General features: G+C 43.2%; 1 protein-coding gene across 1 annotated transcript; it reads right to left on the reverse strand.

The window, feature by feature from the left end:
- Positions 1 to 811: 811 nt before the first annotated feature.
- On the reverse strand, positions 812 to 25240 carry DNAJC6 (DnaJ (Hsp40) homolog, subfamily C, member 6). Its single transcript, XM_009872532.1, has 18 exons — positions 25095 to 25240; positions 24130 to 24179; positions 23875 to 24023; positions 19998 to 20120; positions 17968 to 18101; positions 17048 to 17242; positions 16562 to 16679; positions 14905 to 14984; positions 14530 to 14723; positions 14355 to 14435; positions 13013 to 13459; positions 10977 to 11111; positions 9587 to 9655; positions 8720 to 8845; positions 6998 to 7258; positions 6125 to 6270; positions 3961 to 4137; positions 812 to 3095 (listed from the first exon to the last, which is right to left on the reverse strand). Exons 1-18 carry the CDS (start codon positions 25226 to 25228, stop codon positions 2994 to 2996), a joined length of 2721 nt encoding a protein of 906 aa, XP_009870834.1. The 5' UTR covers positions 25229 to 25240; the 3' UTR covers positions 812 to 2993.
- Positions 25241 to 25584: the final 344 nt, after the last annotated feature.

Genomic DNA, 25584 nt, shown 5'->3' on the forward strand with positions numbered 1-25584 from the left:
TGCCAACCTGTGGATTACTGCACGGCATTAGTGACCGCTCTAAAGAGATGATACTGACTGGTCGAGGCACAACACCTGTCCCACGGGAGCAGAGGTGTGGTTTTAACACTGTGGTCTGGTCACAGTTTGTGAGCGGTGACTGAACTTGACATTTCTGGGCTTATTTTGAAACAGAAGGTGACGTAGGGAGCCTTTCACTGTGGCCTCCTCATGCTTTAAGGGACCCTTTGGCTGTTATCAACATGCAAAAAAGCCCTAGGAGTTTCAGTACAAGCTTATATCTTGATACAGTTGCTGCTAATGTAAACGGGTGTAGACCTTCAATAAATATACAAATATGCACCTGACTGAACTTGTCTAAAAAACTCCGAAAACATAGAAGCAAGTTAAGTTGACATCTTCCATTTCATCTGGGCTGAGGGTTTTTTCTCTTAAGCATAAAAGGCTGCATCTTTTCCCATTGCAAATTTTGTCTAAATTAAGCCTCCTTCTGTACAAGGAAGCCTTACTTGCAGTAATGGGAACTGGCCTCTTCATGGAGCTTGTTTGCTCTTGAGGAAATAAAAGCTTTAGAAAAAAAGTATTTGTCTCCAGAGCAAGTAATTTATGGCTACCTTCATGTGTACCACACAGGTCCCACCCAACACAACAGTCACACACACAAGATGCTGTAGACAAAAGAAATTTCCATTTACCTGACATAGGTTTGATGTTACTTACCCAGCATTTACAGACAAGTTACTCTGAACTGTGTTTAAAGCAAGAAGGTAGAGGGCCCGTTTCCCCCACAAGCACAAATCATACCTGAATATGTTAATTTGAGCTTTTTAATGTATATACAAATGTTTTAGACCAGTCACAATTTCATTGAGTATATACTGTATTTACAAAAATTACAATAATTTAGTCAAACAGTAAACCTGAACATTGATAACCTCTGTCACTACCGGATATGACAAATTTTTTTTTAGTTAACTATTTTGATATACATACATCCTAATACTTTCATGCATCCATAAAAACATTAGGGATGGAAGTAATCAAAGCTTAAGGGGGGTAGGGTTTCTTTTGGTAGTTAAAGTTTAATGATGAATTTGTATTTTTGTGAACATATAAGTATCCAGAGTTATGTGCCATGACAAACTCGATACAAAGCTAATGTGGCTTTCATCATTTAAAAAAAGTACATTATAGTAATGAGATCCTTTTTATTATATAGGCATAGGTCACAATATCTACAAATGTGAATGAGAAACAATAAACCAACAAATCACGGGAACATGATTCACATTCCAGTTATCTCTTTAAATAAGACAAGCACATACTGGATCAAAACATTAATAAATAACATCCAGTTTGTTACTATTATCTTAAGGTCTTTTATATAAAAGGAGACCTATGTGTTGGTTTCACATTTTCAATTAATGGTAGTAAATAATGGACCAATACAACAAAAGAATGACTTTTATACAGAAAGCAATGTACTTTGACACACTGTCTTTGCAGTAAAAGTTTTGCCACTTGAAAATGTAAGTGCAACAACCAGTGGATTGTCTGTAAAAACCACCAGCTTTAAAGACTCGCATCAGATGGCAACCTGTTCCTTATGCAGTAATTACAAATTATTTCCTCTCCGTCTTCTGAATATACCTGCCCTTGCAAAGCTCAAATACAGTTACAACATGTTGGTAAATAAACTGCTAGCTTTAGTTATTCTATAAAAAAGAGAACGCCGGAATTTGGGGTGAAGAGTGTAACTTGCTTTTTCAACTAGGAAAGATGCTTCAACTTTAGCATCAGGAATATATCTCCTTGGGATATTATTGCTTTGGTCCAATATAAACTTTTAAGATAATCGATTTGCACTGTATTTACCTCAAAAATCAGACCTGGTCTACAGATGTCTGTCTACACGACAGCTCGTACGCTGCGATCTGAGAAGTGAAGTTGCAACAGGTTGCATTCTGCCAAGAGCCTTTGCCAAGTGCTCTGAAACTGATAAAGGCATAGAGGTGATAACAAACAGGTGGGAAAAAGTCTTCTAAACCCTCAGAGGAGGAGATGTTACCTATAAACTGGGAGGTTTCTAGAACTTTGCAGCAGAATTTCAGTTGGCTGATATTTGTTTTTGTTTGATGGTTTCAAGCTACTGATAAGAACTTCATGGGAAACACAGTGCATGCTTATTCCTCGCTTGACAAACATGGGTTCACCCTTACCCCCAATTCCCTATTCCTCCAGAACTGCTGTCTACCACACCAACAAGGTGCTGTTTAATAGCAGTTACTTGTGGCTCACTTTAAACAACACTTGCTCCATAATTCTGAGGAATTTCTTCTGCACATTTCACTGCTGGACTGTGAGGTGAAGTACGGTATTAACGCATAAAGCAGCAGCAGTCAGCTGCCACACTGACCTAAAGCTGGATTTGGCTTTATCTCTCTTCAGGCATGCTATGCTATATGAGCAATTAAGCAGCAAACAGTGACTGTTAGAAGTGTGCCTAAACCACATCCGAGCACTTAAATTTGATAAAGTTTGATCCAAACCTAGGAAGAAAGTACATCGAAGTTTGGGCTTCACCACCAGTTACTGAACTCAACTGAAGCGTTGCCGTATCACATATCACAAACAAACAAAAAAAAAAAAAAGGAAATTCACCAGGTACACCATACTGGAGACAGAAAGATTCCACCTTTTCCCAGAATGTGTTCTCTCTCACCCCATTTGAATCCAAAGAAAACTACAAAAGTTACCAGAAACTGTAACCCCGTGGCTTTCATATGGCAAGCCAGGTGGCTAGAGTTCCTCTGAGCTCAGGATTCTTGATGCAAGTATAAGGAAACCTTTCTCTTCTTCTTCGTGGTAAGTGTTAGGCTCTTAGTTTTCTGAAACTTCTGAATTTCCAGCCAGAGTTTGGTTGATCTGTGACATTTGTGACAGGAGACTATATAAGGACTAGCACAGGTCTTTAGTGGAGACTGAGAAAGTACCTAATACAAGGGTTTTTGTCCTTGGTTTTCAAATTCTGACCAGGCATCGTTTAGTTCCATAAATATCATCTTTGCATATTGTTCATACGGCTGCCCAGTAGCCTGGAATAAAAACAGAAAGAGGGATATCATATCTACCAAATCCGACTACAAAAGGCTGATGTCTGAACAGCTAGATTCTCAAGCAGTTACCGCTCACTTTCCACAAATGGTTTTCACTTATTTGATGAGAATAAGTTACTCTTGAGGGCTGCTTACCTTGTCTGCAGCTTAAGAATTTCTTGGCTCTTCAGCTTTTCTGCTCTTCAGAGCTGATAACCCCCCAAGTATGATAAAGCAGTGCAGTCTCAAGAGCAAAAGTATTTAACCTAGGCTTCGCAAGAGGCATTTGACCTGCACCGAAGCTGCCACCTGACACTGTTCCTTGACAAAAGCAGTATTACTGCAAGCCTCTGGGCATCTTCTCAAGCCTTGCTCACTGCCCTGAAACTCTCGTGGCCTCCACTTCCTTGAAAGTGGAAGCCTCATCATCACCGTCGGGTTTCCCAGGTGGTGTCACTGTGCTCTGGCTGGCAAATGTCAGCAGCAAGGCCACAAGCCACCAGTTAGATAATCAGATACTCCGATTCTTCCATTTTAGAAGTTTAAGACCCCTGTCCTTTCATCTGCCTTTATCACACCCTCGTCTCCTTTAGCAGGCACGATATTCTGGGCTGTCGTTCACCACCAGGATGGCTCAGAGTCAAAGCCAGGGTGATGAAAGCTGAAGATGTGAATCTCTGTTGCTTGGAGCAGCACATACCAAGCACAATATTGGGGCTGGGAGTTGTTAAAGTTCTGATCTTTCAGAAAGTGGCAAAAATCTTGAACTACTGCTCTCTGTTGGTGCCAATAATTAAGCAATCACATTCAACGCTTTATACTTAAAGAGACCGGTGACAATTTTTAACAACTAGGAAAGCTTTACCTTGTCAGGATGAACGACGAGCACTGCCCGCCGGTAGACCTTCTTCACTTGCTCTGGCGTGACAAGATCTGCCATACTAACAGGTTTCCACTTGGTCTCCCCTGCCCATAAGACTGTGTGCATTGTGGACAGCAGGGCTCTTATATTTCTCTCCTTCCCTTCAATCCATTCCAGGACCTGGAGAGAAGAATGTGAGTCTCAATTTATACCTTACATGAGATATTCCAGTAGGAAGAAGTTTCATCATTTGAATAGCAATGACTTCAAGGAGCATCTTACATATCTTTTCAAGCTTTAGAATACCTCTGGAAGATATTTGTCAGTCTCTACTTTGTTTTTTGTTTTTGTGTCACTGCTCAAAAGTTAAGACGCCCCTTGAGCAACATCCCTGCTAAAAACACTGACAGTAAGGGCTATGAACAGTCATTAGATGGAATAGTCAAAAGATAAATTAACTGTTTGGCTGTGTGGCTCTTGAGCAACCAAAATTGCACCCCTAAAGTAAGCTGGACCAGAACTCTGCTCTGGATGTGTATCTTTCTTGCATGTCCAGAGTTAAGTCTTGTAGAAACTCACATCAAAGGTTGGCCTCCACACAAATCTTTTTAAGCTCCAAGTCAGAAGCTTCGATTCCTTCCATGTACCAATTTGCTGCCTGCAGTCCAGGAGTCAAATAAAGCAATAGGCACTTTCATAGGTGATGTAGTCCCCCCCACTTTGTGGCTGCCTGCGGCTGGGGAAAGGGAGGAGGGAAGGGAGGTAAATGCGAAAACGAAAGCGTAAACAGATTTAACAGTTCCGGGCTCAACGGAAGTGACTCAATGATACAAAACGCATCAGGGCAAAGGGAATTGCATTGGAAAAGGAGAATCAGCTGGGCGCGTCAGTGATTCATCAGCTTGCTTGAGGCGAAAATGTTGCACTCGTTAAGTAGTACCACATGGATGACTGACGCTGTACAGCTCAGGAATCGGGGAAGTTGCTGCTCACTTGATGGCCTGACAGCTGCCCGGCTCGGTTACAAGTGGCTGACGTTCAAGTGCAGCATGGTTGCTGGCCCACACTTGCCAAAGGTTAAAACCTTTCCACAACATTAAAAAAGAATTTAAAATACTAAAAAATTTGCTTGTTCTGTTTTCTAGAAGTTTGCTTGCCTTTTGCTTGGGTTTTTCCTCGGGTTTTTCCTTTTGGTTCTGTATCCTTCTGTAATTATAATTCATGGTTTCATATTTCAAATGTAGAGCAGGACAGACTGAATTTCCTTCCCTCCCTAATAAATCTGTAGTTCGGCAATTTATTGAGAAGAGATGAGAGAATTGCAAAGCAGGCAAAATTAATGAGACAGAGGATTAGTTCAATTAGCTGTGCCTGCTAAGCAGGACTGGAGTGATTTGGAAGATCAGCAGCCCTGACAGTAACACTGAGCAAGCCACTGTTTGCCACAGTCTGGTTTAGAACAGAAATGTAACCCTGGAGTTCTAAATCTATTCCAGAGGATGTTCACCTCTCCAGGGAAGGCACCAGAATTATGATTATTTGAACAAACAGCAGGAAGTTCTCGCTTTCTGCCCCAAGACAATCTCATCACAGGGAGAACATCTCTCATTTCACCAATACCTAGGTTTGGCAGAAGGACTGGCAGAGATGGTCTCTCCTTTATCTGATTTATTTGGAAGAAGCTATTTCAGAACAGAGGTTTTACCAACTTACCACTTTTTTCTAAGTAGTGTCTCTCATTCTGGTGAGAGGGTAGAGATTCTTCCCCGTCAACCCCTGCAGTTTATGATTTTGTCTTTCTGGTGACGTTAGCTCATTTCTGGTGACACTAGCTCATTGCTCTCTGGCATGCGAATTGGAGCACAGCACTTTATGAGGCTATCAAGTTTAGATACCTACTTCATGGAAAGCAAGCAGGAGAGATAGCACATGGTCCTTGGGATCCAGCGATGCTGTGGCGGCTGCGCACAAAAGTAAGGGCTAAAGCAGAGGATAGCTTCTCACATGAAATAATCTGAAAGCTTTGGTCAGCTGCTTCACACACAGGGTGGCTGCTGGTTTACTGTTCCCCCCACCTTTCAGAGAAAGTGGTTCAAGCAGCCTCCAGCATGATGAGGGTGAAGACACGTCAAATGATTGTAAGAGCGTAAACAAGAATATTGCTTACTTTTAGTTTTTCAGGGTCCATCTCCTTAGCCATTTCTTCTTTTCTCATCTCAGCTATTGTTTTGGGGCCCTTCTTGTCCTTGTGAGCATTAAACCCCTGACCAGATAATAGATCTTCAAAGTCTGCAGACACTTTTGGTTTTGCATCTTGAAGAACAAAGATTTGAAATTACTGTCGCAATACAGGTTTATTTAACACTGCTTTTCTACCCCAGTCATCCGCCACACTTACCACTATAACAATCTCCCGCTGTTAATGAGCATGTGGGTCTCAAAAAAGAGGTATAGGCTAATGTTACTTTTGAACTACTATTATTGAAGCCTATTTGGAATACAGGATTTCCTAAGTCCTGTGAGGACAGACTGGCTGAGCTGGGCTGTTGAGCCTGGAGAAGAGAAGGCTCCTAAAGGGGAGACCTTAGAGTGGCCTCCCAGTGTGTGAAGGGGCTGCAGGGAAGCTGGGGAGGGACATTTGATCAGGGGGTGTAGGGACAGGACAAGGGGTAACGGTTTCAAAGTGCGAGAGGGTAGATTTAGATTAAATATTAGGAAGAAATTCTTTTCTGTGAGGGTGGTGAGACCCTGGCACAAGTTGTCCAGAGTGTGCAAGGTCCGGTTGGATGGGGCTTGGAGCAACCTGGTGTGGTGAGAGGTGTGGGTTGGAACAAGATGGTCTTTAAGGTCCCTTTCAACCCAAACCCTCCTGGGATTCTAAATATTAGCACGTTATAGAGTCTAGGACAGGACAACCAGCATTGAACTTTATGTATTACCAAATGATCAGCATGACTTGCCTGCTTAGACCCTAGCCTGTTAATGTGTTTGAGCAATAGAAGGAGCCAACTTTTTGGACCTTGAACTCTGAAAAGCTTACCAACATTAGCGGGTCCTTTTCCACGTTCATTTTGTGCTCCCGGCATCGCTGAGAAACTCACGTTGTAATTGGGCTTGTTCTGGGGAGAGGCGTGAGGCATGCTTGGCTGGGCTTTGGGTTGTGCCTGCTGCCAGCCATAGCCAGCTCCCTGCTGCCATCCACTGCCGCCCATGGTCTGTGGGGAGGGTTTCTGCGGTGAGGGAGGGAATCCTCCACCCATGCCTGTCGGCGTGGTCGGTTTACTGGCAAATGAAGGGCCACCTGCAGAGAACGGGGAGAGGAGTGACGGTGGGTGTTAGACTTGCCTCCCAAAAAGGGAACCCAAACAAAATCCCCCAGGCAGCTGTCTTCTGTGTTCAGCTCTGCCACAAACTTATTTTTGCAAGGCCAAGCAAAGCCCTTCAACTTTCCTGTCACAGCCCTGTAAGCTGCTTAAAAGCTAGCATGAGTACTGGCCTCATGAGGAAACAGGGAAAGCTACATGCAGCTAACTGGGGACTACAGCTGCTGTGTGGTGTGGTGGCAACCTCAAGTTGAGGAGTGTTGGAATAGTATCTCCTCATGCCATGTGTATGTAATACCACCCCACAGAGTTGTGTGCTTCAGCACCTTAATACTTTAGGGAATGCTCCTCCAGCTCAGTCTGCGGTGGGAGGTACGTAGTGTTCATGTTTTATTATTTGAGGCTAACACCCACACTCTACTTTGAGGTCTGAAACATGTCATGGAAACTGGATGAAGTGCTTTTGATTTAGTCACGAACAACAAAAAATGTGGTTAAATACCCTGTGGATGCCAAGTCATTTGTTTTTAAACTCCATAACTTTGCTACAGAATACATGTTTTTAAAGCACCTCGATGGCTCTGACATGGGGCTTGGCAGACTTTTTATTTTGCTCCTGCAGAGCAGTTCGCAATCCAGCAGAGGGAACTGGGAAACCTAATTCCAGAACCATGCTGGTACTGACGCAAAGGAGAAAACAAATATCAGATAAAACCACAATGGTTTGCAGAATGCTGAGGGCAGTGACAAAGGGAAGAAAAATCTATTTACCAGAGAAGCTGACATGCTGGGTTTTAAGGAAAACTTAAATAATTGGTCAGAACATTTTTTTTTAAACTGGGGTTGAGGGTTTGCTGATCATTTTCTGAGCTAGGACGAGGAGAAAACACTTGTCTAAGCAGTCAAACAAGTCCTTTGTAGCACAGTGCAAAAGAAAAGTGGTTCAGATTCCACCTTTAGATAGTACTGCCAATTAGAGGCAGATTAGTAAGGCTCCACAGGTTTCCTCACAAAGGACAAAAATGAGTCAAGTCTAGAAGGAAACAATTCCTCAAGGACCCCACAAGCTTTGAAGAGCCAAAATCTCCTCCCAGGCACTGCTCCAAGGTCTGTGGCAACAGTTCTCCAGTTGGAGTTAGACACAGAGCATCCTTAGCTAAAGACTGTTTAGACTTAAGAGGCAGAAGATAGACTTTGCAATCCAGATAGCCAAGTGAGGTCCCAACAAGTTAGCAAATTTTTTTTTATGGACGATCAGTAAAAGCACCAATCTGTGAGAGTTTACAGAGAATCAGGCAGAAGGGAAAGCTTGCAAGCAGCACTGTTAGGCTGAGAGACCCACAGAGCTCTTTGTCACATGTTAGGCTGTTCATCCTATTTCTGTAAAATGGAGCTGGTGTTTTATTTTGTTTTTAACAAGGGACACAAACCTGCTAAACTTGCTCCAAGAGTCCCCAGATCAGCAAATGGATCCAGTGTTTGAGGTTTAGGCTGATGAGTGGGAGTGCTGTGGAGGGATCCTGTAGGACTGGTGGCAGCTGACTTACTTCCCACTCCTAGGCCACCTTCAAAGGGAAAAAAAAATTAAATATGTATATGTACAAGAAAAAAAATAGCTCAGTTTTTATGCCTATTTTACATGAGTGTGGCTCTTACCCTGTGCTCAGTCACATGATGTTAGAAGACTGCAATTAAAATTAGGTGTGCTATTGTCAGGTTCCTAAGCAGTCTCAACTGGTGGCCCAGACTAGTTGCACACCCACTCACAATTAGGCTCAGCAACAAGAATCTTCCCTAGACTGTCTGCGGTGACAGAGTAATTATGACAAATTGATGTATTTTAAGAACTAGAGCCTTTCAGGAAGCAATTTTTGGTAGGACATACGTACTCCCCCAAGATTCGAAAGCATCATGCTGTCACTTAGTGGCATCTCAGAATTGTGTGGTGCTTCCCAGGTCCTTCTCTTGGCTCTGCAATGCAATGAAGCACAACTACATACACCCACACCAAGCGCCTGTCCCACTGCAGGCCATGTGTTTTTGAGGAAAGAAACTCAAATTTTTGAACAGAAAGAGTTTGGTAGTCTCTGGCCAGATCTTCACCTGGATGACTGGAATACCAGGACAACTGGTACAGCATACTCGCTGCAGTTCAGATGAGACTGACTAAAATCTGAATTGAAGTTTTGTTGTATTTGTCAAAGTGCAAAAGAGGGAACCTGTCTCTCCGTTTTTCCTCTGCCTCTCCTCTCTCAGGGCTCCTTAAAGATTTTTTGTTGAATGTCCTGAATTTTTATGATACGTACCTGGTTTGTTGGGCCAGTCCCAACCACCGGAAACATCTGGTTGTATGGAAACAGTTGGTGTGCTAGAAGCTAAGCAGAATTACATATAAAATCTCAGTAGCACAGCAAAACCAACATAATCCAGCATCTAGGAAGAGCAGGAAAGACAGCACTGTGCCAACATACCATTTGCCAGCTGGAAGTGAATTTCTCCCCCACAATAGGAATTAGGAATTTGATGGTTTTTTTCTGATCTCATACTATACAGCAGTAAGTGGGGAAGGCCACAGATTTACAGTGTTCATTTTATGATGGCTTTGGTCAGAGGCTTTGTATCCTTGCTTATAAAAACCTTACCGCCAAAAGAACACATCAGGTTTTGTGTTTCTGAATACATCTCAACCCTAGCAACCACCCTACATGCAAAGGGCAAGGATGGAGAAAACAAGTAAATCAAAGCAGCCTGCACAGACGTAAAACAGAAAGAACATGCGGAGTCCTTCCTTTAACCCTCTGTCAAATAGTCTGTACGTCTCTGCAGCTCACCCTGCCAGCATTTCATTATCCGTAGACACTAGCACAGTAATTTAATACCTCATCATGCTGGGATACTACTTAAGTTCTTTTCATTAGTGCAGCCAGCTCCAAGGGTGACCCAACCATCTTATTCGCAGAGTTAATATCCAATGCCCGAGCTTGGCAAAGCAGGGATGCGAGCAGTGCCAGCAGCACGCTTTGTCATTTCGGCTTTCCAGTGAGACTGTTGCACCCAAGGGACATGTGTTACAGAATCAGACACAAACGAATTCATATCTTAATGCGTTTCAGAGAAGAGAAGGTTACAACATTAAGTTTTGGCATGGGGGGAGAAAGGAACAAGTAAGGAACATTTCAAACAAAGAGAAGAAAAAAGTCCAATAAAGGAAAAAAAATCCTTCTCTTCAAATAAGAGTCAAATTCAACTTTGAATTTGGCCAGGGTTATTATCAGAACTAAAGAAAACAGATGCCTGTAACTAAAATAACCAAAGGACTCTAACAGGCTTAATATGCCATGCTCTATTTAGCTCAATTAATGGTAGTTCGGTTCAAACGAGACCTCAGAACCACAGGAACATGCAGGCAGACATTCTTCATTGTCTCTTTGTTCATGTATACAAATAGCTTATTAATTAAGCATAAGACTTCAGCAAAACTAGTCTCATCCTACCACAGTTCAGACTATGAATATGTTTTAAGTCTGGACACAAGAAGCTCCTTTCCTGTTCAGTGGGGTTTCTGTGGTTTAGAGTAATTTTACGGTAAGCATCGGTTTGTACTTAATGGCTCCATCGCTATTTAAGAGCGGCATTTCACGTTTACTTAAATACACTAGAAGAGCCTCACTTTCTTACCCATGTGAAAGGGATCGCTGTGCACAGTTGGTGAAGGACTTCTTGTTGCTTGAAGGAAAGGATCACCAGGGACAGCTGATGAACCAAGAAAGGAACCCAGGAGGTCTGGACCAGTTTGCTTAGGGCTACTTCCAAATGGATCAAAGGCAGTGGCTGTAAAAACATATTTAAGAAAACTAAATCATTAACTGGCACAATCAATGTGCTTCAGGGAAGACACTGGTGTGTGGAGAAGAAAACCTAATACCTGCAGATACCGAACAAGAGACAGCATTCCCACATAGCATGACGTGTTACAAAAATCCAGTTCATTCTAAAATCCAATTTTTGATCCATTTGTTTAGCCTACTGTCTTTCATCTGAAAAACCAAGTGCAACCAGCAAAGAAACACCCATGAAGTCACTCTTACTTGCCATCAAGTTTAAGCTAAAAGGCATGCTGAAAAGAGATGCAGTTTATACTACTGTAAGAAAGATACAATCCTGAGAAGCTACGCATTGCATTAATGGTGCTACTCATTGTTTATGTTACTCATTGTTTAGGATACTTAATAAATTACTATTACTCTTCACTTGCAATCTCTTCCTCTTGCTTCCCTGGCTTGGGACAATTTAGCTGTGTGATACTTCTCCTTTCCAGAACCAATCTGACTCTGCAAAGCTTGACAAGTGTCCAGAAAACTTTTCTACTGTCGCTGCACCTCTACCTTGTAAGATGCATGTCTGCACAACTTTCCCAACCCCAGGTGAAAGCTCTCTCACTGAGCCTACACCAGCCACAGCAAGATGAGCCTTCTCCAAATACAAGTGGCCCAATTCCTCCCACTGAAACTCGTGTTCTTCTCCCCTCTCCTGCCTCCACTTCTCAGTCTCCAGCTCTTCCCTTCCTTTGCAAGTCTTGATACAAGAAGATTATAACTGTTCGTGTCTCCTTCTCTTTGAAAAACATCATAGGCAAATCTAGCGTTTGGGATTTTTTTTTAATTCTAGATGAGAAAGGAGGATTCAAGAAGCGTCCTCAGAAACTGGCTTATGGCCATCCTGTGGTAAGTACTACTAGTGTCAGCCCCAGCATTGCCCAAGGTTGCACCTCCTTAACAAAATTTAAAAATATGATTTTCTGCACAAGGAAGTTGACAGGTTTTGCAAATGCTTCAAGTTATTAGCTGCTGAGAAAAAGTTAAGGAAGCATACTGTGCTCTGTGAATCAGGCCCACATTGACAACGTCAGCTCTTGAGCTCTAACATAAAAGATTAGGCCAAACCAAACAGTGGCAGGCTGCACAGCTCAGTTCACAGGGACCTGCTGTCAGATCTGGCCACTTCTCCACATTTTGCCTTTGGCAAAATTGACCGTCTGTTCCAGAGACCCTCAACGACTCTGAGCCACTTGCATTGGGCTCTTCACCTCTTTGCTTACAAATGATTTTCACTTGCTCTCCCCTGTTCACTTAACCCTCCAAAAATACTTCTCTTGAATATCTATTCAGCCACTCCCTCTGCCAGCCTGATCTCCACCTGTCTTTGAACAAACAGAAGACCTTCTGGTATTGCCTATCTTGTCTGCAGAAACACCAGAACTGTAGTCATATTTCATAGTCCAGGATGAGGATCACAGTTCCAAACCTCCTAAAGTTAAAAAAGAAATTAAATGCAAACTGCTATGGGTCTACCTAAAAGGTTTTTTTGAAAAAAAATTTATATATTCTCCTCATACATATTATTTGACACACAGTAAGAGCAAAAGCTGATGATCTCCAGTGGCTGTCAGTGTAAGGGTCCAGCCTTGGGTGAGCTCCAGTAAAGGAGCAAAACACTTGGGTGAGCTCCAGCAGACACTTTACGGAACAAACTAGATAATCTTGTTTGTATTCTTGACTGTGAAGATGCACCAGCTTCTGTCTCAGCTGGCTGGCCTCCTAGGTTTCCTCACAGCTCTGAATTTTCATGAAATGCGTGTACCTGAAAGGAATCCAACAGCCCAGAGCAGCCCACCCAGGTGGGATTCTCCAAGCACGTGCCCCAGGTCATGCACTAGCCGTAGGCACTATTACCTTCTCCTACCCTTGGGGATGGGGATGGGGATGCTGACGCTGCGGAACGCCGAGGGGTCGACTGCACAGATCCAGGTCCCCCCACATGGAAGACCTCCTCAGCAGCGGGCTGTCCACTTTGACTCTGGGAACTTGGCCCGCCAACCCCAAACAAATCACTCAGCAAGTCTGAGTTAGAGGGGGCAGCAGTGGGCTGCGAGGGAAAACTCTTGCTCATAGGGCTACCATCCAGGCCCAGCAGGTCCACGTCTTCAGGCGGAGGTGGTGCTGGAGGCTCTTGCTGCTTTTTGCCATGTTTTGGTGTCCCATGAGGCTTGTCACTGCTGGCATTACTGTGCTGACTGGAAAGGGACAAGAGTTCGTCATCTGACTGTTCGCTTTCCTCATGCACCAGCGCTGCTCGATCCTCTGAAGTGGGGTGAGAGCTACTTTTGTCAGATTTCTGATCTAAATGACGATTAGAAATAAAATTAGGCAGCCGTTAGTTTTGTCATCACAGAGGTCCCGTCAAAATCAGCTTATAAGCTGACCAAAAAGCTACTGAGAGTATCACAGCAGCATTTCACTAGATTTTAAAATAAGAGCCCTTTGCAAAGATTAGCTTCAAGTCTTTGCTGGCCTGTATTGTGAGGAGACAGCTTTACTGACCAGGAAACAGAGATAGAGGTTAATTGACTCTCCTCAAGCCTGAAGAGTCAGCAAGTGTAACAGCCAAAGACACAAACTGAATGAGTTTCTGGGTCAGGACCAAGCATCCAGAATGATCCCCAGCCATGCCTCCAAATCCAGGCAAAACAAGGCTCGTTGTAAAGCAGGACTGACATAAAACGCCCACCCAGCTGTGCCCACAAGGATCTCTCACACCAGGGTCCTCCCGCTCGGGGCGCTGGTGCCAGAGGACAAACGCTGCCCTTGGCAGCACTGGGACATTTTCAAGGTGTTCAGCTTTATTAAGTGGCATCTCGGACAAACATTCTCAGGGCTGCGTTTTCCTAGCACTATATGCAAAGTGCAATATTAGGAAAATGCAGCTTCAATTTAGTTTTAACATCAAGGAGGCCTCAGGTGAAGCTTTACACTAGAACTATGCCAGTAACTGTCGCATGCAGCACAAGCAGACAGCGCTTGGAGAGGACACTGTAGGAAATTAATTCCCATTCTATTGCAACATAAGGGTGTGACCAGCAATACGCTCTGATCTCATGGTAAAGACATGTAACAATCAGATCCTTCAGCCTGGCTCTGTGCTCCAGGGAGGGGGAAGAAAAAAAGGATTAAAAAAAAAAAAAAGTTGTTTATCTTGTTTGAAACAGATTTTACTTTGAAGACCAAGTCTGCATACCTTGCCAGCTGAGAGATGAGAAGAATGCACTTTGTCCAACATTTCTTATGTTTTCCTGGGGTGAATCAGTGGGACCTCTACCTGCAGCACAGAGCACCAAATAAATAAAATCAAGCAGAAGAAAGTCCAGCATGCAGGTCAGCATGTGAATTGAGTACATCTGTGCAGCTCTCACCTGCCAAAGCCAGGGTGTCCTGATGCTCCTGATGAGAGGAGAAGAGAATGGATGGATTGATGTCTTTCGTCGTGAAGTTCTCCCATGGGGGAGTTAATTCAGTTTGTCTGTCAGTAGACTGTATTTCTATGTCCAGTATAACATGAAAGAGCTGAGGATATTTGTCTGGAGAATCACAGGCATCCAGTTCAGGCCTACATGGAGGCAAGAGTTGTACAGTTTAAAAGGGAAGGGGTATTTCTGCAAACCTCTGTAAAGTCTTTCAACACATGCCCGAACACAGACTTCTCATATTTTATCCTTGAATATTCTCCTTCAGCCCTCATAAAGCTTTTATGCTTCATGTTTGATTAATGTTCAGCTTAAAATACTCACTTGGTGAATTTTAGCGTGGTTGTTCCCAGGGCTATGAATCCAGTATGAAATTGAATTTGGAATATTTGTGTGTTGGTCATCTGAAAAAACACAGAGCGCCAGACTGAACAAAGTGCTTAAATTCATGAAATTAAAATATTTGCCGATAGCACATGCAGACAGTTAAGCCTGCCTTACTACCAGTTACTGTATAGACTAATCATAACTGCTAGATAAGGTAATTCATTCTGCTTGTCTCCAGAAAGGAGCAGTTTTCCTTCTCAAACCCAAATATATCCATCTACCTTAAACCCTGCTGCTACCATACAGCAGAATGCTTTCAGAGCATTCAGGAACATGCCTTCTTTCCCTGTTTGTCTTTATTTCTGGGATCTCCTTGACACTTTAGCAGTTAAATGAAACTGGTCTCTGTTTCCACTGAACACATTTAAGCAACAGGTTTGTACCACAGCACAACACAAGACCATTTCACCTGCAGTAGAGACTTCAGTCAAGTGTCATCTATACAGCAAAGAGCACCAATAATAAATTAAGAAGAGGAAAGGATTCACTGGTCACTCTGCAACTTGAATATTAAGGTTTTAAACATATCATCAGGGAAATTATTAAGATCTCAGATTAACATAGTCACCCCACCTAGCTGGTTGTGGGAGTCCAGGACCTGTTCTGCGTGACCAGCCATGCACCTGTCTGCAGAGAGCAAATCAGGTGGTACTCAAAGCAGGTGGGACAAAACTTGGTTCTTCCCTGACTTTTTGCCCTTTAAAGCACTACAGTTTAAGCAGGTTATTTCACCAAGCGAGGCAATTAACCCTCGTCACTGCAAAGGCTAATGAAGCAACTTAGTGTATGATTCATTTTTTGCAGATCTAGGTTTTCCAGGCTGAACAGACTGCATTTCCAAATTCCTCTTCTGCAGTTACAAGAGCCAGAGAACAATACTTAAAAGTCGGTCTCAAAGGCTAGAACAGCACGGACCGTATTTTCACTCCTGTGTTACGGCAAGGAGGCATCAGAGGTGCTCACTCCAGCCCTCCTCTATTCTCTCACCCCAGTTTCCACTGTCTCCCATTTCTTTGATTTGCTGGTAGGAAGAGGCTCTTTGGCTATGAGAGGGTCCCTGTCTGACCAGCCCATGGCTTAAATGGTCTCTCCTGTCCCCAGGACGGACCAATCCGCATAAATTGGCTTTTTGCCCTAATGACCAAAAAAGGTGAAGGCTGCTGTAGACCAAGAGAAACAGACACAGTGCAGGAGCAATGGCTCAGTAAATCATTCTAATTTGAGCAGAAAAAAAATCTTCTATTTTCTTAAGAGAGTGTAGGCAGAGGCTTTGGTAGTGAAGTGCCCTTTACTGGTTACTGGTGGATATTTTCCATCTTCTACATCAGCTAGAAGGATCCTACACCCTACCTGTAGACACTGTCTCCATAAGGAGATACCAGAGGTGCCATAAGGAGATACCAGAGGTGTCATGGAGTTCTTCATATGCAATTCCTGGTTTTCACTTGGCACTGCTCAAATTTGTGTTATGTCTACTGTCAAGTAAGGAAACTTTAATTACCAGTGCCACGTGCATTCTTAGAACCCATATTTAGCTATCTCTTCATTACCTACACTGCCTCTACGACGCAAGAGAAGTTAGGCAAGTTCCTACCTTTGCTTGAAGGCGTCCTCCAATGGTTGATCTCATATGGTAGACAGAAACAACAACATCTCCATGGACAGTGGCTCCCAGTGGAATCAGGACTTTCCCTTCTTGCACACGGTATTCTCTGAGAGGAAGAGAAGGAAATCCAGGTTAAGCCCCTTTCCACAGTGCCGTTGCCACCCATCAACAATGTCAACATAAAAGCTATCATCTCCTTCAGGCCAAGCAAACAGAAGGTGCATCCTGCGCTCTGCTTGGTGTTAGGCTCAACTGAAACAAAAACATTTTACAGGGGAAATCAACACAGCACTGAACTCTCTCTGTAAAGGAGAAAGACTTCAGATTTCCCCTGGCAGTTTATTTCAACAGCAGGCACAAACTTCCAGTTGACACGTGCGCTCCTTCATTTATCAGGCAGCGTGGCAGTGCCTGCCGCACAGATACTAGACACATTACAGCTCCTAAGGAGGGTAGGAGATCCCAGCAACTCACTTCATTCTTTCATACTCCTGGGAAGTGGTAAGGATTCTGGTTTCTCCGCTGAGAATGTCGCAGAAGGGCCGGCAGCCATTCCGTTGCTTGTTGAAGCAGGGGACTGGACTGAGGGTGACTGACTTGATAGTAAGTGGTTTGCAGTGAGGAATGACGGGCTTGTCTGCTATTAGATCACAAATGTATCCTATGTATCTGCAGGTAGAGAAAGCCATTACCGAAATCTCCATCCCAGGCAACTGATTTTCATTCTGTACTTGAAGTCTACTTTGAAATCAAGTGGAAGTGTGATTCTATCACAGTTCCAGGACTAGGGTTTCCATGTGCTCCAGCATCCTTGCAGCTGGCACCAAATTCTGCACTTCCATTTCTGTTTAATTACAGGAACTGGAGATCAAGAGGGAGCAAGTTGACCTTTAGCTCTGAGCTGAAGATCATTTCTTCTCACCTTTTAGAAGAGAAGGTGCTGAACAATAGTTTTGCTGGTTTACCAGCAGAAGTTTCCTTCTATTTTACATGCACGTAGCAGATGAATTACTGTGTTAGTCATGTACTGAAGGATCATTATAATTACGTAAATAACAGTATATCTCTGTTTTGCTCTGACAGACGGCTTTTCCTCTGCTTAATGGAAATTGTAAAAAAAACTAAAACATTTTTACAATGCAAACTCCTGTAAGGATGAAGCTGACATAGGGAGAGGCCCTGTTAACTACCGGCTTGTCAGCTGCCCTGAAGTAATGAGCAAAACTATTGTAAATAGCTGATTTTGTTCTTCCATCACGCTTATATCAATGTGGGTAGAACGGAAGTGGCCACAAATGTAATTAAAACCTGTCAAAGCTAAGTACCATGGCTAAAGCACTTTTTAGCGTGAGGAATATCACTCGCTTGCATAGAGTTTAGCCAGTATACCCCACCTCCTGTGAGATGGCCACAGTACAATTCCAGGTCTCTTTGTGTTCAGCAGCTGCATGGCAGGTCCTGGATTAGAGAAGAGGTGACAGAAACAGAACATCGCGCTGACCAGAACTGCTGAGGCTGCACGGCCATCCTGTTAAGGAAAGGGGCAGAGGGAGAAAAAATGTGTATCAGAGACAGCCTTTAAATTTCATCATGACACTCTCCACTCTTCCTTAAAACATATTAAATAATTTCTCTAGAAAGACTAGGATTGAGACCGCAAGACGATGAGGAATTTTCTGTCATTTGTTTTAACACCTAGGACTTCAGGGAGTGGCACTGCCTTGAATAAAGGCTAAAATAATATCCAGTAAGCGGCCAAAAAGCTGAGGATGGTTTAGACTTGTTTTGAAAGCCCAGAAGTATATTTTGTCTACAAATGTTGGTGTTTCATGGTTGCCCCCAAGCTATAATATTATAATTATTTCAATCATAGGCCTGGAATTGACCGCAGGGATCAGAGTACACCCATCCCCCAGCTGCAGGCAGTCCTTTAATGGAAATTTAACCTAGAAGAGTTCACGAACAGTAAAGAATTCAGCCCAAGGCTCCCTCACACGAACACCTCCAGAGCCCTCAACCTGTACAAGCCTATGTTTTCTTGGAGGTCATTACAGGGGAAATTATATTTGCTGAGTTAGAGAGAGAGACCAAAAATACCGAAAGACCAGGAGAGAATCAGAGCATCTCCAGTGTCCCGAGTCCTTGCTATACCCAGGAACATATAAGGAACCATATGGACCATACCCCAGCTCTGGTGAGCCAAAGAAAAAGCCCTTCTACCAAAAATCCATGTCTGATGCCTGCTTAGTTAAGGATAAACATTCATGGGGCAGCAATGGGTATGAGAACCTGCCCAGCTCATCTCTCTCATCACAGGGGACAGGGGATCCCAGAAGTCAAGACTCATTTATGAGGAAGAAGCGAGAAACTACTGCCCCATCAGTCACCCTTAAAGACTGAAACACAAGCAAAAAGTTATACAGGCTCCTGGCGATTGCTTATTGCAGGCAGCTTTTAGGCACTCCAGCCACACTAGAGCTGACCCAGACCCCAGTAACCTGCTGAGCCCGAGCACACACTTGAGATTAATAGGCTATCTACTTTTTTAAGGTTTAAGCCCCTGTCAGTTGCTTCTGGAAGGATCGCTTAGGTTCATATAAACTAAGTGGGCTTCTGCAGACTCCTTTGAATGTGTTAAAAAGGACTCCCTATCCTTTACAGCATTATCCTGACATTCATTGCTCAAAGGACAGTAAAGGAATTTGATTCTTGCACTAGATTTCCAGGACTGGAGGCATCAAGTGCATCTTTGTCTCTGTTTGAATGGAATTTATATCCTGTAGCCGCTGGCTGTGCTACACAAGGCAGAAATGCCAGACTCTAAGTAAAGTCTGTGCAGTTTGGGATCAGTCATTTCCTCCGTTCCTTCCAGTTTATGCTGATCGGTGCTGACAGGCTCCCAGATATAATTTAGGCTCTAGGAGCAGAACAGAACTCTCCTTTCGGGCATCACTGTCAATATTAAATGTTGTATGGGCTAAGTTACAAGTTAGTCATACAGAATCACACCACTCTCCTGCATCCCATTGACACGTTGCCCAGTACCAAATAACCCTTATGGGGGATTTAGCAACCACTTCAGCTGTGGTGCAGAAAGAGGAGCAGAAGGCTGCTGGACTTCTTCAGCCAGATCTGAGAAGTAGTGACCATGAGAGGCTTTAACAATTTCGGTTTAATGGTTCCACAGAATTCCCAGCTATGTGTTTTCTCCTCAACTTCCATCAGAACCTGCAGTCTAGAGGCTGCATTTTTGCCCTGCAACTGCTTACAATAAAACACAAACTTGTAGCAGGCTGACAACTCTGGGTGAAGTTTTTCTTTTAGAAATTGTCACCATGCTTGTATACAGACTCCAGACATGCAATGTGCAACATGACTTCTGGCTCACAGGTCTGAGCACGTGGTTGCTCTCTGGTGCACTTACCATGCAGTGGATGACACACACGTTTTTGGGGTTCTGCTGTAGCCAGTTGTGCATATTCTTACAGACCGCGTAGAGGTTGTGCAGACTGGGCGCTTGTCGTACCGGCCAGCTACATTCAGATACCTACAGGAGTGGCACGATGGACAAAAGGCAGCTTCATGAGAGCAAGAAGCAAGGCATGTTTTTGCAATGGCTTTCTGCCAAGAAACATACTTCTCTTTTACAACCTAGAGTTATGTACTTGAAACCTACTCCGTCTCTTCTCATGCATAATTCCGCTCCGTGATTTTAATGAATTATGAGGAGACAAACAAAAAAGAAGCCCTAATTAAATGATATAAAATTGATGTATCGCCACCAACTATACGTTTTGAAAAAATACACATTCCAAGTCAGGTTATCTTGAGTGACCTTTCATAACACTCCAGTCTCGGAGCAGCACATTGATTTCTGCGACATCTAAAGACTTTATATAACTTGTCCCTTGAAACTACAGCTCTGGTTTTCAAAGGATGCTGAGCAACTGTTGTTCTCAGTCATTTTCGCGTCACAGGATTTTCAATCCCTGTTTGACAGATATTAGGCTGATGAAACGGAAACTTTTGTTAAAAAAATAAAAAAATCGTATCTGAATAAGCGTAGTTGAGATATGAGCCAGAAGAATGAATGACTTAGAGCTGAAAAACCACAAATCCTACATGTCTAGTTACTGTTCATCAAGTACTAGTTCAGAGTCATAACACTTATCTCAGGAACAGTCCTTGCAGTTTCAAACAGCACACCAAATAGTCTCCTACAGGCAGCTCTGTTTCATCTGGTTTTAATTGAAATATCTTTTTTAAAAGGCATTTCTGGCTAGGAGAAATTTAAAGGATAAAGGTTATGAGGTTTGTCCTCGGACAAAAAATTGGTTTTCTCTCTCAGCTGACATTTGCATCCTGCTTAATGAGAACTGGGGCCAGGAAAGAGATGGTTTGCCCAGATGTTCTTAAATTACCTTATGATTTCCATACCCTTATTTCATCTCTCAGAGGAAGGAAGTGTTCCAGGGTTCATAAAACTTGCATTTAAGGTTCTATCTTAGATACACCTGCACAACATCTCAGAGCAGAAACAGGAATCCTGACTCAAACTGGAGAATTACCAAGCTGTGTTTTGTCTCAGACAGCTCCAATGACACCAAGAAGATACAGGGCCAGCACCACCTAATCCAGCGCATGCATCCCGCTGGAGCCTTTCAGAGTTGGTGGACCTGTGCTGAACATTCAGGAGATTTTTGGCTAACCTAGCATCTCATTTGATATTCGTCTAACCGCTTTGTAGACTCATGAGTCTCCACAATATCTTTGCATTCAGCTGTGCACTCAGGTTTGTGTTGTAGGAGCTACCCAACAGGTCAACCTGTGCTCAAGTTTTGGAAGGCAGGGAATGACCATTCCCTTTTTATCCTCTCTGCAACATTATCCTCATCCCCCATCTTCTCCTGTCTTGAGAGCTGTAGTTTATGTCATTCCTCCTGTTGTATACACTGTATTTTCCCTTGCCTTTTCTTTTTCTGTGCATTTTCAGGAAGGGCTAAAAGGGCACAAAACACCCAAAAGCTCACTGCCATAACCCCCAGTGCAGAAATGGCCAGCGTTAACTTTCTGCTCCACGGATCTCACAGGCTACATGCTGCAGCAGCAATGGGACCATCATAAAATCTGAATTGCAGGGTAACCATAAACATTTATTGAATTCTTTGACAGAGCCAGAGTACTGATGCCATACGTGACATATGTTATTTTATATTATTAATTATTTGACATTATCATGCCAATTATGTATATGATTTTATAACAAGCAAATGTCTCCTCCTTCCAACCCCAATTACTCTTGCAGTAGGCTTCTAGAAGCACTTGCAGCTAAGACCACAAAAATACCACTCAGATTCCAAGAGGCTGTTAAAATTAATATGACCAGTGACCCTTTCACTGACAATTTTCTGAACAGACCTCATGACAACATGCTGTCAAGCATCTGGAAAAGCCATTATCACTTCCCAAGTAAACAATACACATTTCCCAACAGTCCATAATTATATATTTACTTTGCCTCTAATTACACATCTGCCTGCTGCTTCACAATTAGGAAATTAAATGTGTGCTATGTAACATCTCATTTATTTCAAACACAACCTCACCACCACTCGTGAAAGACAACCTTACAGAAAAGTAAGAGGAATTCTTCTAGAGCTTTGGAAATAAGCAGCCAGCACTTGTTTTACTTGAGCAGTAGGGCAGTAACAGCCAGGAATGTGACCCATCGGGGACTTTGAAGTTTGGGTTTGTTGTTTAACACCGTATTTAAGTTATATGTTTTCAAACTGCTAACATCCACTCGAGCAGCCGTGAGCCCTTCTTTCCTCCCAGGGAGGCGAGGCAGGGTGGAAAACTGAGCATAAACATATTTGAGCAGCAGGTTTTAATGTTCATAGTCCCTTCTTCTCCTCAACAGACTGGGAACTTGGGGCTTATTGTCCTGCACAGCCACGTTAGGGCAGGAAATTGGCCCAACAGGACAGGAATTTGCTTCTCACTCCTGTGCTACCACACAGCAAAGTGACCTACTTGGATCTTAGGAAAAAAAAGTTTTAAAGAAGATATGAATTAAAAAGCCTTTCACTTCAAAGAGCAAATGTGAGGCTCAAAACTTCCTCTGGCATCCTCATCCAGATAATACTCTTGATGTGATTTCACCTCCTTGATAGCCTGTTAGTAATTTTTTTCCAATATATATGTAGCTCAACCTCATATTTGTAATTATTTCATGTTTTGTCTGATCTCATGTGTTGTGGACACTTAGTTTTCCTGAAAGGTACCCGGAGTCAGTATTTCCTAGCCCATAACCTAAAAGTACAATATTTTAGTAAAAGATGCGTCGTTTTCTTCCTGTGTGCATCAAGGCAATAGCTCACAAACCACCAAGTCACGCTTTGAGAGCGACATACAAAGTCATCTCTCAAGCTGTTGGGTAGGAGATAAAGCACAGGGGATGGAGGAATTATGGCCAGCTCAAGCAATAAAGCAACAGATGTTTAGTTCTGGGCTTTCAAAAATAGATCTGTCTTTCTCCTTCCACCAACAGCAAGAGTGGTGCACCAGAAGCAAGGGAAACTAAAGGTTCAGAGCCTTTGGGATCTTTTAATTAGTCTTTCCCATTCATTTACTCACACTTGAAGTCATGGCTGGTTACTGATTCCCATGAGAACTGTGCTTCAAGTGTGGGTGAATAATTTCTGGAGATCGGGGCAAGTGTTGGAGATAGATTGAGCTATACCTCAAATTAAAATGAAATGAGGCTTATGCAGCATGAGATTTGCTTACCCTGACCGAGGGTTAAGCCTGGCAACTGCTGTTGCCTTTTTTGTTGAAGGCAACAAAAAATGAGATTTTCTTTAAAAAAAACCAATAAAATCATTGCTTCCTTGTGGGAGAGAGAAAGAAGGAAACATTTTTTGAAAGATCAGATCTCATCTTACATTTCAACAGCAGTACTTTATAGAGATTTCCTCTAAAAGCCATTAATGAACCAGAACCTTGCAGTGCTCCTGTATGCTGTTCTGGTTTTATAGAAGGAAACTGGGACAGAGAGTGGAGATGGGTTTTTAAAGTCGTATGTTAGTGAAAGAGCCAAAAAGCCCCTTCGATCCAGTTTCCAGTCCTGTGCTTTGCTGGCTAAGGTCTCCTGCTTGATTAAAACACAGCTGAAGGATTTCTCAACACAAAAATAATCGACCATTCCGCCACACTCAGGGTCGACAGAAACAGGACGTGGTGCCCCTTTTCCTAAGAAGTTCCACTCCCTGGCTCTTGTTAACCTCTCGGAAGACACTCACCCGGTTGTGAAACTTGGCACTGCGATAATACTTGGGTGACAAGTTGAAGACGGTGTAGTGGTCAGGATGTCTGGAATCCAAAAATGTCCGGACATCTTCGATGTGGTTTCTGAATCCCAGCTCGACGCCTACAGCAGGAAAAGACATCACTAGAAAAGTAAGAAGAAGCCAGGCTGAGTGTGCACCATAACGTGTTTACGGACTTCTGAACCCTGGGATATTGCAAGTTTTATTTATCCCATAAGCAGTACTTACCTATGATTCTTGAGGTAATGTATGAAATATCTAGCTCTCCCTTGGTGTAACTGAAAGAAGACAAAGCAGGAGACAGACATTATGCACACGTTTACAGAAAACAGCCTATTACAGGAAGCAGGAGAAGAGTGTTTTCCCACAAAGATCGGCTTCTGATGCAAGGAAGTAATAATCTTAAAACCAATTCTCTGTACTTTATCATTTATGCCTGAAGAAAAGGGTACAAATAGCTTCCTGCAAACAGTGACCCAGCCTTCCCTTCTACATATGCAATTAACTGGATGCAGAAGCTTGCAAAGAAGGTCCCTTTTCCCTTTTGTCATTAATTTGCAGTGCCAGTTTTTCAGGAGAAATCTGTAGCAGTTTGCCACTTCAAGGATCCCTTACAGCCTCTGAGGTCTTGCCTGCATTAAGTTTCTTTAATTTAGCTTAGCCCCCTATCGCTCAGAGGCAGGTAGAGTGCGAAGCACAGGGGACAATGCCAGTAGAGGTAACCAAAGCAAAGTCATCTCAGCTCTTTTTTTCTACTCCAAATGTGGTTTTAGTGAAAGGGAGTGGTTACACCAGCAAGCAGAGCCTCCTCACACAGCAAAGGGAAGGCCTACAGCGTGAGCCAGCTTTCAGGGACAAAATATGTTCGTGGTGGTTGAGTGGAATGACGGCACAGGGGTCAATGAAGGAATCAGACACCATGTGCTCCACTTTCACTGCAGTGGGTGGGGGGCTTTCCCAGGTTTCAGGATGTGGATGCTCACTTACTACGAAGGTTAGATTTTCTTTACTTTGGTTTTCCTGCTTCCTTGAGGCCAAATGCCAGTTACGAGACAGAATCAAAGAAGTCCCTTGTGATTTTCACCCCCTTTTCCCATTAGGTTAGCTGGGAGTTTGCTATGCTGGTTAAAGCAGCAGCTCAGACTGGCTGCTAAGAATTTTACCTGCATTAGGCAGCTTGAGCTGTACCGTACCTGGCAACAGATTGCATGACCTTTGAAGATGTATCTTTCAGAGTATCCTTCAGGTTATCCTTCAAATTGCTGAAGAGTCTCCCCGCTCCTCCTTTCACCATATCTAGCAAGCCTCCCCCATAGCTGGACTCCATGTCTGGTGATGAGGCACCTTCAAGTACAACAAAATCAAAGCCAGCATCACTTTTTTGGAACAAATCCACTGAGTCAAAAAAGCCACTGCACTATTCAGACCAAACATATTCACTGCTGAACATCAAGCACAGGGTAAAACAGTTTAAAAGTAATGATTTTCCAGAGATGAGAGAGCACGTTCTTGATAGCTCAGCTCAGAAACTGTCATTGTCTCTTGATTTTGTGTATAGTTGACTGTTTTGTACCCATACAGTACAGACCACCACCATATGAGCTCCCTCACCTTTCGACCCAACCCAAAGCAAGACCAGCTCTTCAGCATGCAGCTAATTTGCCCATTGTGTCCAAGACCAAA

The sequence above is a fragment of the Apaloderma vittatum genome, unplaced genomic scaffold, assembly GCF_000703405.1.
Source record: "Apaloderma vittatum isolate BGI_N311 unplaced genomic scaffold, ASM70340v1 scaffold9257, whole genome shotgun sequence".
Classification (NCBI taxonomy): domain Eukaryota; kingdom Metazoa; phylum Chordata; class Aves; order Trogoniformes; family Trogonidae; genus Apaloderma; species Apaloderma vittatum.